Raw genomic sequence first — 14,872 nt, 5'->3', positions numbered from 1 at the left:
GGGCACAAAATGTGTAGGATACATTTCAATCTGTGTTTGAAAAGCTCGTCAGGTAAAAAACGTATGTCTTATTTAAAGGGGCAGTGATGTATTTTGAGACAGGTTGGAATATGCAAATAAGCCTATTGGCAGAGGGGTAGCCTACATTGTCTAATTCTCTGTATGATAATAATAACACATTTTATTTTGTATTATTATACAACACAAGACAATGCAATGCAATACAGTCACCTATTTGGCCCACAGTCTTACAGACCAAGTAAAAAATCATTTTACCTTTATTTAGCCAGGCAAGTAAGTTAAGAACAAATTCTTATTTTCAATGACAGCCTAGTGGGTTAACTGCCTGTTCAGGGGCAGAACCACAGAATTGTACCTTGTCGGCTTGGGGGTTTGAACTTGCAACCTTCCGGTTACCAGTCCAGTGCTCTAACCACTAAGCTACCCTGCCATGCCCTTCATATTGTAAAAACGTTTTTATGTCTCATGCAATAGGCCTGCATTGAACACCACATAGAGGCTACTGTAGGCAAAAAAAAAAAATCAAAACCTATTTCCATGTGAAAATATTAAGGGATTTGCTCCATTGGTTTTATTGGTAGGCCTACATTTTGCTCAAATTGCCACAAAAGTATATTAGCTTCTCTCAAACTGTAAGTGTACAGTCTCAGTGTTCACCGCAAATGCATGCCAAAAGTTGCACAGAATTTTCAAACGTACAAGTTTATGCTCACAAGACATAAAATTTGCTCAGTGCCCCCAAAAAAAAGTATAGGAAACATTGGTGAGCAGTGTTTTATTACGCATACAAAGGTGTTCCTTTTAGTCTGTTCAAACAAACCTAATTTCAAACTAAACAAGCACTCATTAAGATCTGGTGTGGCCAATTAGTGGTGTGGCCAATCAGGTGTGGCCAGCACACCTGAACTCACTTAACAAGAGAGGAGAAAGAGCCTTTTTTGACACTGAAGCTGGAATGTATGTTTTTAAGATTACTAAAGATTTCTTGTGGTTTTTATGTGAGGTTTTTATGGAAAGTTTTCTTAACGTTCCCCAAAAATGTAATAACATCTTTAAATAGAACCATGAGGAAACTTGTAGGAAACATGAAGTACTAAAATTAACACAGAATAACATAATTTTTTACGTTCTCTTAACTATTTGAGAACATTCCCAACGTCAAACCAGTTGGAGAACGTTCCTAAAACATTACCAAAAGTTTAATTAAATGTAACCATGTTTGAAATTTTCAGAAGCGTTCTATTTAAGTAAAGAAATACCAAGAAAATAACTTGTTTTTGTCAAGTTCCATAAAATGTGCTGAGAATATTCCAAAGCCAAGCAACTATCCTACATCATTCCTAGAAAGTTGTGGAATGCTTGTATGCAAATTCACCATAGGAAGACCACACTATAACCTAGCTCTAAGAACCATATGGTTCTCAGACTTATGTGCTAGCTGGGAAATGTTTGCAAATGCATAAAAAAATTCTAACTGAAATATCACATTTACCTAAGTATTCAGATCCTTTACTCAGTACTTTGTTGAAGCATCTTTGGCAGCAATTACAGCCTCCAGTCTTCTTGGGTATGATGCTACAAGCTTGGCACATCTGTATTTGGGCAGTTTCTCCCATTCTTCTCTGCAGATCCTCTCAAGCTCTGTCAGGTTGGATGGGGAGCGTCGCTGCACAACTATGTTCAGGTCTCTCCAGAGATATTAGATCGGGTTCAAGTCCAGGCTCTGGCTGGGCCACTCAAGGACATTCAGAGACTTGTCCCGAAGCCACTCTTGTGTTGTCTTGACTGTGTGCTCTGGGTCGTTGTCCTGTTGGAAGGTAAAACCTTTGCCCCAGTCTGAGGTCTCTGGAGCAGGTTTTCATCAAGGATCTCACTGTACTTTGCTATGTTCATCTTTCCCTCAATCCTGACCAGTCTCCCAGTCCCTGCCACTGAAAAACATCCCCACTGCATGATGCTGCCACCACCATGCTTCACCGTAGGGATGCTGCCACCACCATGCTTCACCGTAGGGATGGTGCCAGATTTCCTCCAGACATGACGCTTGATATTCAGTTCAAATAGTTCAATCTTGTTGAACCAGATAATCTTGTTTTTCTTGTTCTGAGAGTCCTTTAGGTGCCTTTTGGCAAACTCCAAGTGGCTGTCATGTGCCTTTTACTGAGGAGTGGCTTCATTCTGGCCACTTTACCATAAAGGTCTGATTGGTGGAGAGCTGCAGAGATTGTTTTCCTTCTGGAAGGTTATTCCATCTCCACAGAGGAACTCTAGAGCTCTGTCAGAGTGACCAGCGAGTTCTCGTCACCTCCCTGACCAAGGCCCTTCTCCTCTTCCACAGATCTGTGCATCTACAAATTCCTGTCTCGGAGCTCTACGGACAATTCCTTTGACCTCATGGCTTGGTTTTTGCTCTGATATGCACTGTCATCTGTGGGACCTTATATAGACAGGTGTGTGCCTTTCCAAATCATGAATACTTATGTAAATAAGGTATATCTGTTTATTATTTGTAATAAATGTGCAACATTTTCTAAAAAGGAAAGTGGTCTGAATAATTTCCGAATGCACTGTAAGTGTGTGTGTGTGTTTGTTTCTGTGTGTGTGTGTCTTTGTGTGTGTAGCTATCCATGCATGCATGTGTACATGTGTGTGACAGAGAAAGAGAGAAGCCAACACTCTGGTAATCCAACCTGGGTTTGACTTGACTGGTCAAATGAGAATGATAGCCATTAAAACATTACATCGGGCCATATCTGACCCGTATGCCACCAGTTTGAGACCCCTGAGGTAAAGCTAATTCCATTGAGCGTGGAAACAACCTTGATTTAACCAGTGTGTGCCTAGTGGGTTTGTACTCACAGGCATTGGTGACAGCAAAGCTGTTGGCTGTCTCGATGTTGTCCACATGAGGCACCAGGTTGAAGGGTGCCTCGGATGCGTTGGGGCTGGTATTGTGCAGGAAGATGGCCAGGCGAAACGCTGTGTATTCCTGATCCGTGTTTCTGATGAACAGGCCGCCTGAAGAGAGAGAGAGAGAGAGAGAGAGAGAGAGGCAGAGAGAGAGAGAGGCAGAGAGAGAGAGAGAGGCAGAGAGAGAGAGAGAGGCAGAGAGAGAGAGAGAGGCAGAGAGAGAGGCAGAGAGAGAGAGAGAGAGAGAGAGGCAGAGAGAGAGAGAGACAGAGACAGAGAGAGAGGCAGAGAGAGAGAGGCAGAGAGAGAGAGAGACAAAGAGAGTGAGACAAAGAGAGAGAGAGAGGAGAGAGAGAGAGGAGAGAGAGAGGAGAGAGAGAGAGAGGAGAGAGAGAGAGAGGCAGAGAGAGAGTGAGACAGAGAGAGAGAGAGAGAGAGAGACGAGAGAGAGAGAAAAGAGAGAGGCAATTGGGTCTCTGACACTGCGCATGTAGGAAATGCTTTTGATGGAAAAACAAGAGACACAGCCAATAACCTTAACACATTTTCCCTCCCAAAGGACCCTGCCTGGAAATCTTAAAATGCCCACCATCCTGAATAGAAATGTGATCCATTTGAGAATCCCTTTAAAAACACCGCAAACGTGTATTAAGTTCAACATTACTAGTCGACAGAGAGAGATCATTCGACCCCGGTTGGCATTTATTTGCGGTCAACTTGATTCGTTCGTACCGCCTATATATCAGCCTGTTCGGTCAGTTTAGAAATTAAATGAAGGTGGTGTATTTATGGTTTCTTTTCGTCCACATTCAACACCGTAAGTTAAAGGCTAAAGGCTGGGGCACTTGGCAGTAGCAGAGATCTCACCATGGCGCGGCTTTTAGGCTACAGACAGTCAGTGCTTTAGCTGGGTTTTGATAGCGATAGGCTCCAGCTTGAATAGGCGCACTTCTCTCGGTGGCAAAAAAAAAGCAACCAGTCAGCCAAGTATGAAACGGTATGACTATGACAAACGGGTTTATGCAAAAGGGGAACGGAGTCTTCTGAATGTAACAGGGGCGAGTGTGCACTCTGCAGCAGGGCTACACACACTTTGAGAGAATTCCCGCTGCTGATCCATTCGCTCCAACCAAGCGAAGTATCCAGTCTCTGCAAAGAGCACTAGGCTACTGCTGCAGTGGCGCTTTGAAAGAACACCGGCTGCTGAGGAACGCACTGGAACAGTTATGAATTACTATAAATACCTATTTTCCTTGTGCACATTAGAAAAAACATCGAATCATCTAGGAACACATACACATTGTCATGTTGGAATAGGTTTGTGTCGGCGCTTTTAAACGTTCGGTCAATTCTACTTTTCAATGTCACAATGTTATGTGACCATGAATGACGAACATGCATTTCTTAACACTGTCACACACACACTATAATGAAAAGCAAGATCTTATTCACGCTTCATAACCCAGTGGCTCTTTTCATGCCGTTTTGATTGGCAAACACTGCTGTACACTTACCGATCTGAACACTGCTCGGGAAAGCACCCATTGTGAGTCCCCAAAAGCCAGAAAATATCAATAAAAATTGGTCACAAGAAATCCACATTTTGTTTTGGTTAAAAACTGATGAGAGACATCGAGGAGGATGACAGTCGGGGGAAAAACAAGACTAAAAGAAAAAGAGAGGCTCCGTTCATTATCACTCCATTCTGGGTTGAATTTCCCCCGCAGTGCCCGCGGACGCTGGTACGGCTGTCCGGTGGTAGAGACGTTATACACACAAGATGGGGGGAGAGAGAGCGGAATCACACATGCGCTTTCTCTCGACCCTGTCTTTCTCTCTGCTGTCGTTCTCTTGCACTGAACAGTGCGCACCCCTCCCGCACATATTCCCCTCAACGCCGCCCTGTTACTCGTTGAGTAGAAGTGTCCTATTCACCTAGTTTTGGTATAAGGGCCATTGAATTTCAGCACACGGATATGATTAGACTGACACTGTAATATCGTTATATGAGTGCAATCGATATCCGTACCTGGCGGGTTATCTGCTGGTATTATTGGCACAGTTGCGGTGCCGTGACGCACTGTCGGTTATACCGTAGCTCTTGCAGCGCAAAGAAGAGACGCACGGGTGCGAGGTATTGCGAGCTGGGGGCCCATGTGGGATTTGCTACGAATATATAGCTATGCGCCAATGAGTGAATCGGTAAAATATTGTAAGATATTCTATGATGTCATTGTAAATAAAGTAATTGTGGCAATTCAGTGACCTCAGGGCGACGCTATAAAAGTGTGAGAAATATGAGTGCCGCTGTTGTTATTCAGCTCACGCTTTGCTGATTTGAGATTTGTATTCGTAGGACTATACAAAGGAATAGGCCAACTCACACAATGCAAACCTCGCTTCGGTATTCACGAGCCATACCTTTTATTTTGCTTTCTTCGTGGTCACATCACAAGATGAATGGCAGATACTCACAGGGACTATAACGACCTGCACATAGAAGACACACGCAGGCAGGCACGCACCATTACGAAATAATCTTAACAGTAAGAGGCAAACTGTAAAATATATTTAGTTTTTGTCAATATGCTAATGACAAACAAAGTTGGTCACGTTCGCTCTTACTCCAATGGATTGAATTAGGCTTTATGTATGCAGACTCCTATTACCGTGATCGAGCTGCCCTTGCAACAAGGACTTATAGGGATATTAGATAGGAGACGGACCAGAATGTGATAATGCAGCAGAGTATACGTCAGCAGCACTATCTGCCCTTTAAATTGAATATTTCGACGTTTTCCATCCCCACAGACAGAGGTTACCTTGGTAGGCGCACTGTGCTGTGGGTTAGGCCGCTGTCCTGTGTGCTTACACTAAACTGTCAGTCCGTGGGTCCTGAAACTAGTAGATACAGTATACTGCGAATTTACTTGCTAATACTGTATGTGGCGCGCTGTGGTTTAAGCCGCTGTCCATTCGCAGAATTTAACTTCTGTCTCCGGGTACTGAAAATATATAGATGGGTTGGTTGTTTTGCAAAAGAAAAGTGCGCAACTATGGGGCAAAATAGACGGCGTTGGCTTAGATTGTTAATAACATATAAGCTATATTTTGTCTCCAATGTTTATTTATTTAAAAATGCGCAATGAGCACTTGTCTCTCAAATACATCTTTACAGTTGTTGGTTAGCTAGCCAGCACATTTTATACAACTACAACTGTAGCTAGCACATTAGAGCCATATTAGCATTGACATACAATCATTCAAAACAACTCAAAACAAGACATGGTATCAAGAACAAGATGAAACGAGATACGAGATTAATTCCCCAAATGGCAGTTTCTTGTCATTCTTGCCATCCAGAATCACAACACGCTGACTTCTGCCCCATGGAAGCCAGCACATCGTTTTCGTGACCTTGTCAGCTATCCCATCTATACGCCGTACGTATGCTACGTACTACTGTAGCCTACATACAAAACCAGCCTCTGTCGCTGTCCATGGTGCTGAAATGAAACTAAACTGTCAGCCCGTGGTTCTGAAACTATAGCACACTGATAAACTGAACTTTACTAGCTACTACTGTAGATCTACAAGTAAGGGCGAATCTGTATGAACACTCAACCATGTAAGCAACTCATGAACATATGGTGGTATTGGATGTTCATCAATCAACAAATAACTTGCATTGCTGTGGTGAAGGTTCACCTTCCAACAGGACAATGACCCTAAGCACACAGCCAAGTCAACGCAGGACTGGCTTCGATGACAAGTCTTTGAATGTCCTTGAGTGGCCCAGCCAGATCCCCAACTTGAACCCCATCGAACATCTCTGGAGAGACCTGAAAATAGCTGTGCAGATACTCTCCTTATCCAACCTAACAGAGCTTGAAAGGAGCTGCAGAGAAGAATGGGAGAAACTCCCCAAATACAGGTGTGCCAAGCTTGGAGCATCATACCCAAGAAGACTCGAGGCTGTAATCACTACCAAAGGTGCTTCAACAAAGTACTAAGTAAAGGGTCTGAATACTTATGTGATATGTAATATTTAAGGTTTTCTAAAAAACTGTTTTTGCTTAATCATTATCGGGTTGTAAGGTTCTGCTTTTCTTTTCTTAGTCAACCTTATGTTCTTTTTCTTTGAAAGTAGCCCTGTCTTTCATTTTTGTTCATTGATTTCACCTGTGTTCATTTCTCACCTGGTCTCATCAGCTCCCTATTTGGTTCAGTTCTTTCTGTTTGTATGGTTGTAATTTATTGTTTGTTTTTGCCTGCCTACCAGTGTTTGACCATTGTCTGCATGTGACCACGTTTCTTCAGCCTTCGCAGAAGGCAGGAATCATCTGCCACACTCTGAGGTGAATCTACACCTTGTTCTTCCTGAGTATTCATTACAGGGGTATTGTGTGTAGATTAATGAGGGCAAAAAAAAAACAATTTTAATACATTTTATAATAAAGCCGTAATGTAACAAAATGTATAACAATTCAAGGAGTCTGAATACTTTCCGAATGCACTGTAGTTATAACATTCTAAAAACACAGTTCCTCTGGAAACATAATAGTGACATTCCTCCCAAATAAACATTCCCACAATCTTTTTCAATCCGGGTGAGACACATGTAATATACTGAACAAAAATATAAACGCAACATGTAAAGTGTTGGTCCCATATTTCATGAGCTGAAATAAAATACATTTTCCATATGCACAAAAAGTATTTTTTTCTCAAATTTGGTGCACAAATTTGTTTACATCCCTGTTAGTGAGTATTTTTCATCTGCCATGATAATCCATCCACCTGACAGATGTGGCATATCAAAAAGCTTGTGCTGGGAACAATAGAAGGCCACTCTAAAATGTGCAGTTTCGTCACACAACACAATGCCAGAGATGTCTCAAGTTGAGGGAGCTTGTACTTGGCATGAATGTCCACCAGAGCTGTTGCCAGAGGACTTAATGTTAATTTCTCTACCATAAGCCACCTCCAACGTTGTTTTAGAATTTGTCAGTACATCCTACCGGCCTTACAACCACAGACCACATGTAAGCATGCTCGCCCAGGACCTCCACGTCCGGGTTCTTCACCTGCGGGATCGTCTGAGACCGGCCAAACCGAGTGGCTGATGAAACTGTGGGTTTACGAAACTGAAAAATTTCTACACAAACTGTCAAAAAACGTCTCAGGGAAGCTTATTTTTTGTGCTCATCATCCTCAAAAGGATCTCGTAACTGACTTCAGTGGGCAAATGCTCACCTTCGATGGCCACTGACAAGTGCTCTTCACGGATGAATCCTGGTTTCAACTGTACTGGGCACATGGTGTTGTGTGGGTGAGCGGTTTGCTGATGTCAACGTTGTGAACAGAGTGCCCCATGGTAGCGGTGGGGTTATGGTATGGGCAGGCATAAGCTACGGACAACAAACAATTTAATTTTATCAATGGCAATTTTTTGCACAGAGATACCTTGACGAGATCCTGAGATCCATTGTCTTGCCATTCATTCGTTGCCATCACCTCATGTTTCAGCATGACAATGCACGTCCCCATGTCGCAAGGATCTGTACACAATTCCTGGAAGCTGAACATGTCCCAGCTCTTCCATGGCCTTCTTAATCACCAGACACATCACTCATTGAGCGTTTTTGGGATGCTTTGGTTCGAAGTGTACAGCAACCTGTTCCAGTTTCCACCAATATACAACAACTTCGCACAGACATGGAAGTGGAGTGGGACAACATTCCACAGGCTACAGTCAACAGTCTGATCAACTCTATGCGAAGGAGATGTGTCACGCTGAATGAGACAAATGGTGGTCACACTAGATACAGACTGGTTTTCTGATCCACTCCCCTACCTTTTTTTAAAGGTATCTCTGACCAACAGAAGCATATCTTTATTCCCAGTCATGTGAAATCCATAAATTAGGGCCTAATGAATTTATTTAAATTTACTGATTTCCTCATATGAACTGTAACTCCCTAAAATCGTTGAAATTGTTGCATGTTGCATTTATATTTTTTCAGTGTGGTATATACAGCCCTAGAAGTTAGTGAGAGTCCCAAAGCCATATAGATTAGACGTCGTGGTGATATATCCCAGACTCCAGATGGGTTAATAAGTGTTCGGAGCAGTCTTCCGAGCTGTCACCTCTTTAAATTCAAATAGCATTTTTCCTCCTCCGGAATGATTTCAATAGGTCTTGTGTTTCTGTCTCTTGGCAACAAAACATATCTCTCATGGCTGACACATTATGTGACATTTCATTATAGTCGAGTGGTTAGTGTGCATCTCAAATGGCAACCTATTCCCTATGTAGTGCACTACTTTTGATCAGAGCCTATAGAAGCAGTGCACTATATAGGGAATAGGGTGCCTTTTTGGATACGGAGAAGGAAAGGCTTGTCTGTTGTAACCCAGTCATTGATTCAGACAAAGGCTGTGTCCCAAATGGCATCCTACTCCCTATAAAGTGACTATTTTTGACCAGGGCCCCATAGTGCATTACTTTTGACTAGAGCTTATGTGGTGGCAAGGGTGCTATTTTGGATGGAGACAAAAGACTATTAGGGTGAAAGCTAGCTACGCTGTTTATGTCATTCAGCACATACTGTCTGTTCCTCTTTACTGGCAGTCAGCTTGTAAGGGATTGAATGTGCCAAGGTTTTGCGAATGAGAGTTTTATTTTTATTTCATCTTTATTTAACCAGGTAGGCTAGTTGAGAACAAGTTCTCATTTACAACTGTGACCTGGCCAAGATAAAGAAAAGCAGTTTGACACATACAGCATCAAGGTGTTACACATGGAATAAACAAACATACAGTCAATAATACAGTAGAGAAAAAGTATATATACGGTGTGTGCAAATGAGGTAAGATAAGGGAGGTAAGGCAATAAATAGGCCATAGTGGCGAGGTAATTACGTTATAGCAATTAAACACTGGAGTGATATATGTGCAGAAGATGAATGTGCAATTAGAGATTCTGGGGTGCAAAAGAGTAAAATAAATAAATAAATACAGTATGGGGATGAGGTAGTTGGATGGGCTATTTACAGATGGGCTATGTACAGGTGCAATGATTTGTGAGCTGCTCTGACAGCTGGTGTTTGAAGTTAGTGAGAAAGAGTCTCCAGATTCAGCGATTTTTGCAATTCGTTCCAGTCATTGGCATCAGATAACCGGAAGGAAAGGCAGCCAAAGGTGGAATTGGCTTTGGGGGTGACCAGTGAAATATACCTGCTGGAGCGAGTGCTGCGGATGGGTGCTGCTATGGTGACCAGTGAGCTGAGACAAGGCAGTCTGGAGCAAGTGGGTTTAGCGACGAGTATGAAGCGACGGCCAGCCAAAGAGAGCGTACAGGTCAAAGTGGTGGGTAGTATATGGGGCTTTGGTGACAAAACGGATGGCACTGTGATAGACTACATCCAATTTGTTGAGTAGAGTGTTCAAGGCTATTTTGTAAAAGACATCGCCAAAGTCCGAGGATCGGTAGGATAGTCAGTTTTATGAGGGTATGTTTGGCAGCATGAGTGAAGGATGCTTTGTTGCGAAATAGGAAGCCGATTCTAGATTTCATTTTGGATTGGAGATGCTTTAATGTGGGTCTGGAAGGAGAGTTTACAGTCTAACCAGACACCAAGGTATTTGTAGTTTTCCACATATTCTAGGTCAGAACCGTCCAGAGTAGTGATGCTGGATGTGCAGGCAGGTGCGGGCAGCGATCGGTTGAAGAGCATGAATTTCGTTATGCTTGCATTTAAGGCCAGTTGGAGGCCACGGAAGGAGAGTTGTATGGCATTGAAGCTGGTCTGGAGGTTAGTTAGCATAGTTTCCAAAGGTTAGTTAAAACAGTGTCCAAAGAAGGGCCAGAAGTATACAGAATGGTGTCATCTGCGTAGGGGTGGATCAGAGAATCACCAGCAGCGAGAACGACATCATTGATGTATACAGAGAAGAGAGTTGGCCCGAGAATTGAACCCTGTGGCACCCCTATAGAGACCGACAGGCCGTCCGATTTGACACACTGAACTCTATCAGAGAATTAGTTGGTGAACCAGGCGATGCATTCATTTGTGAAATCAAGGCTCTTGAGTCTGTCGACAATAATGTGGTGATTGACAGAGTTGAAAGCCTTGGCCAGGTTGATGAATACGGCTGCACAGTATTGTGTCTTATCGATCACAGTTATGATATAATTTAGGACCTTGAGCGTGGGCTGAGGTGCACCCAGCACCCCTGACCAGCTCGGAAGCCAGATTGCATAGCGGAGAAGGTACGGTGGGATTCAAAATCATCGGTGATCTGTTTGTGAACTTGGCTTTCGAAGGACTTAGAAAGGCAGGGTAGGATAGATATAGGTCTGTAGCAGTTTGGGTCTAGAGTGTCTCCCCCTTTGAAGAGGGGGATGAAAGTGGCAGCTTTCCAATCTTTGGGAATCTCAGATGATATGAAAGAGAGGTTGAACAGGCTAGTAATAGGGGTTGTAACAATTTCGGCAGATCATTTTAGAAAGTTTAGAGAGGGTCCAGATTGTTTAGCCCGGCTGATTTGTTGGGGTCCAGATTTTGCAGCTCTTTCAGAACATAAGCTATATGGATTTGGATGAAAGAGAAATCGGGGAGGCTTGGGCGTGTTGCTGTGGGGGTTGGAGGACAGTTGACAGGGGTAGGGGTAGCCAGGTGGAAAGCATGGCCAGCCATAGAAAAATGCTTGTTGAAATTCTCAATTATCGTGGATATATCGGTGATGACAGTGTTTCCTAGCCTCAGTGCAATGGGCAGTTGTGAGAAGGTGCTCTTATTCACCATGGACTTTACAGTGTCCCGGAACTTTTTTGAGTTTGTGCTACAGGATGCACAATTCTGTTTGAAAAAGCTAGCCTTAGCTTTCCTAACTGTTTGTGTATATTGGTTCCTAACTTCCCTGAAAAAATGCATATCACGGGGGAAATTTGATGCTAATGCAGTACGCCACAGGATGTTTTTGTGCTGGTCAAGGGCAGTCAGGTCTGGAATGAACCAAGGGCTATATCTGTTCCTGGTTCTACATTTTTTGAATGGGGCATGCTTATTTAAGATGGTGAGAAAGACACTTTTAAAGAATAACCAGGCATCCTCCAGAGATCAATATCTTTCCAGGATACCCGGGCCAAGTGGATTAGAAAGGGCTGCTCGCTGAAGTGTTTAAGGGAGCGTTTGACAGTGATGATGGGTGGTCGTTTGACCTCAGACCCATTACGGATGCTGGCAATGAGGCAGTGATCGCTGAGATCTTGGTTGAAAACAGCAGAGGTGTATTTGGAGGGCAAGTTGGTTAGGATGATATCTATGAGGGTGCCCGTGTTTATGAATTAGGGGTTGTACCCGGTAGGTTCATTGATAATTTGTGTGAGATTGAGGGCATCAAGCTTAGCTTGTAGGATGGCCGGGGTGTTAAGCATGTCCCAGTTTAGGTCACCAAGCAGCACGAGCTCTGAAGATAGATGGGGGGCAATCAATTCACATATGGTGTCCAGAGCACAGCTGGGGGCAGAGGGTGGTCTATAGCAAGCGGCAACGGTGAGAGACTTGTTTCTGGGAAGGTGGATTTTTAGAAGTAGAAGCTCGAATTGTTTGGGCACAGACCTGGATTTTATGACAGAATTCTGCAGGCTATCTCTGCAGTAGATGCCGTAGATTGCCGGAAAATGTTATAGTTAGGGATGAACATGTCAGGGTTTTTGGTGGTCTTCCTAAGCCAGGATTCAGACATGGCTAGGACATCCGGGATGGTAGAGTGTGCTAAGGCAGTGAATAAAACAAACTTGGGGAGAAGGCTTCTAATGTTAACATGCATGACACCAAGGCTTTTACGGTTACAGAAGTCAACAAATGAGAGCGCCTCGGGGGTGGGAGTGGAGCTAGGCACTGCTGGGCCTGGATTAACCTCTACATCAACAGAGGAACAGAGGAGGAGTAGGATAGGGGTACAGCTAAAGGCTAGAAGAGCTGGTCGTCTAGTACGTTCAGAACAGAGTAAAATGAGCAGGTTTCTGGGCGTGATAGAATAGATTCAAGGCATAATGTACAGACAAAGGCATAGTAAGATGTGAATACAGTGGAGGTAAACCTAGGCATAGAGTGACGATGAGAGAGAGATTGTCTCTAGAAATATAATTTAAAACAGGTGATGTCACCGCATGTGTGGGAGGTGGAACTGAAGGGTTAGCTAAGGCATATTGAGCAGAGCTATAGGCTCTACAGTGAAATAAGACAATAATCACTAACCAGAACAGCAATGGGTAAGGCATATTGACAATAAGGAGAGCCATGCGTAGCCAAGTGATCATAGTGGTCCAGTGAGTAGTTAAGCTGGCTGGAGACACGGCGATTCAGAGAACTAGTGGGCCGGGGCTAGCAAGTTAGCAGAAGGGCCTTAGAGGTATGTCACGATGGAAGAAGTCTATTGTACCCTCCTCGTGCGGTTCTTTCGGCAGACCAGCCGTGATAGATTAGTAGGGTTCCATGTAGTAAAGGTGCCCAGTCCAATTCTCAAAATAGGTATAGTGGCCCAAGAAATTGGCCTATGGACCTATTCAGTTAACAGTCCGATATGCTCTAGGCAGCTAGCGGGCTGTGGCTAGCAGGCTAGAGATAGGCATTCAGGGGACGTTGCGACGGAGGGGCCTGTTGCAAAAAGAAACCTCGGGCAGATGACATCGTAGTCCAGTTGTGATGGATTAGCAGGGCTTCATGTAGTAAAAGGGGTCCAGGCCAATTGTCAAAATAGGTATTGTAGCCCAAGGAGATGCTGATGGACCTCTTCAGCTAGCCGGGAGATGGGCCTAGCATGAGCTAGCTCCAGGCTAATTGGTGCTTGCTTCAGTACAGAGACGTTAGCCAGGAGTAGCAACTAGGATTGGAGCTAGCTAGCTGCGATGATCCAGGTGAAAAGGTTCAGAGCTTGCGGTAGGAATCCGGGGATATGGAGAGAAAATAAGTCTGGTATGCTCTGGTTTGAATCGCGTTCTGCAAACTGGCGAGATATCTCCGAGCTAGAGGTTAGCTGATGACCGCTAGCAGTGGTTAGCTAACTACTAGCTAGTAGCTGGTTAGATGGCTGGTGGGGGATTCTGGTTCGAAAGTAAAGAAAAATACTTTAGAAAATAGCAGATCCATACCACATTGGGTGAGGCGTGTTGCAGGAGAGTATATTGAAGTTGAGGTTTAGGAAAAATATTTTAAAAAGATATGCGAAGAAAAAAAGATATAAAATATATATATATGGGACACGGGACATGACGAGGACAAAGATGTCTGACTGCTACGCCACCTTGGACTACACAGAGAGAAGTGTGTGTACAGTCACGGTCAAAAGTTTTGAGAATGACACAAATATTAATTTCCACAAAGTTTGTTGCTTCAGTGTCTAGATATTTTTGTCAGATGTTACTATGGAATACTGAAGTATAATTACAAACATTTCATGTGTCAAAGGATTTTATTAACAATTACATGAAGTTGATGCAAAGAGTCAATATTTGCAGTGTTGACCCTTCTTTTTCAAGACCTCTTTGATGGCAGCCCATTCTTGCATAATCAATGCTTGGAGTTTGTCAGAATTTGTGGGTTTTTGTTAGTCCACCCGCCTCTTGAGGATTGTCCACAAGTTCTCAATGGGATTAAGGTCTGGGGAGTTTCCTGGCCATGGACCCAAAATATAGATGGTTTTGTTCCCCGAGCCACTTAGTTATCAATTTTGCCTTATGGCAAGGTGCTCCATCATGCTGGAAAAGACATTGTTCGTCACCAAACTGTTCCTGGAATGTTGGGAGAAGTTGCTCTCAGAGGATGTGTTGGTACCATTCTTAATTCATGGCTGTGTTCTTAGGCAAAATTGTGAGTGAGTGAGCTCCCTTGGCTGAGAAGCAACCCCACACATGAATGGTCTCAGGAAGCTT

General features: G+C 43.6%; 1 protein-coding gene across 5 annotated transcripts in view; it reads right to left on the bottom strand.

Annotated features, from left to right (window-relative positions):
* LOC135548887 (glutamate receptor 4) overlaps nucleotides 1-4,765 on the bottom strand; it is a 184,262-nt gene extending 179,497 nt beyond the window's left edge. For all 5 annotated transcript variants that reach the window (XM_064978952.1, XM_064978956.1, XM_064978955.1 and 2 more), the window contains exons 1-2: nucleotides 4,446-4,765; nucleotides 2,881-3,039 (exon numbers count right to left, since the gene is read on the bottom strand). In XM_064978952.1, the coding sequence (XP_064835024.1) occupies nucleotides 2,881-3,039; nucleotides 4,446-4,533 (247 nt within the window). In that variant the 5' untranslated portion in view covers nucleotides 4,534-4,765. The remainder of the gene's footprint in view (nucleotides 1-2,880; nucleotides 3,040-4,445) is intronic.
* Nucleotides 4,766-14,872: the final 10,107 nt, after the last annotated feature.

The sequence above is a fragment of the Oncorhynchus masou genome, chromosome 11 (assembly GCF_036934945.1).
Source record: "Oncorhynchus masou masou isolate Uvic2021 chromosome 11, UVic_Omas_1.1, whole genome shotgun sequence".
NCBI classification, from domain to species: domain Eukaryota; kingdom Metazoa; phylum Chordata; class Actinopteri; order Salmoniformes; family Salmonidae; genus Oncorhynchus; species Oncorhynchus masou.
This window is presented reverse-complemented; position numbering and strand designations above follow the sequence as displayed.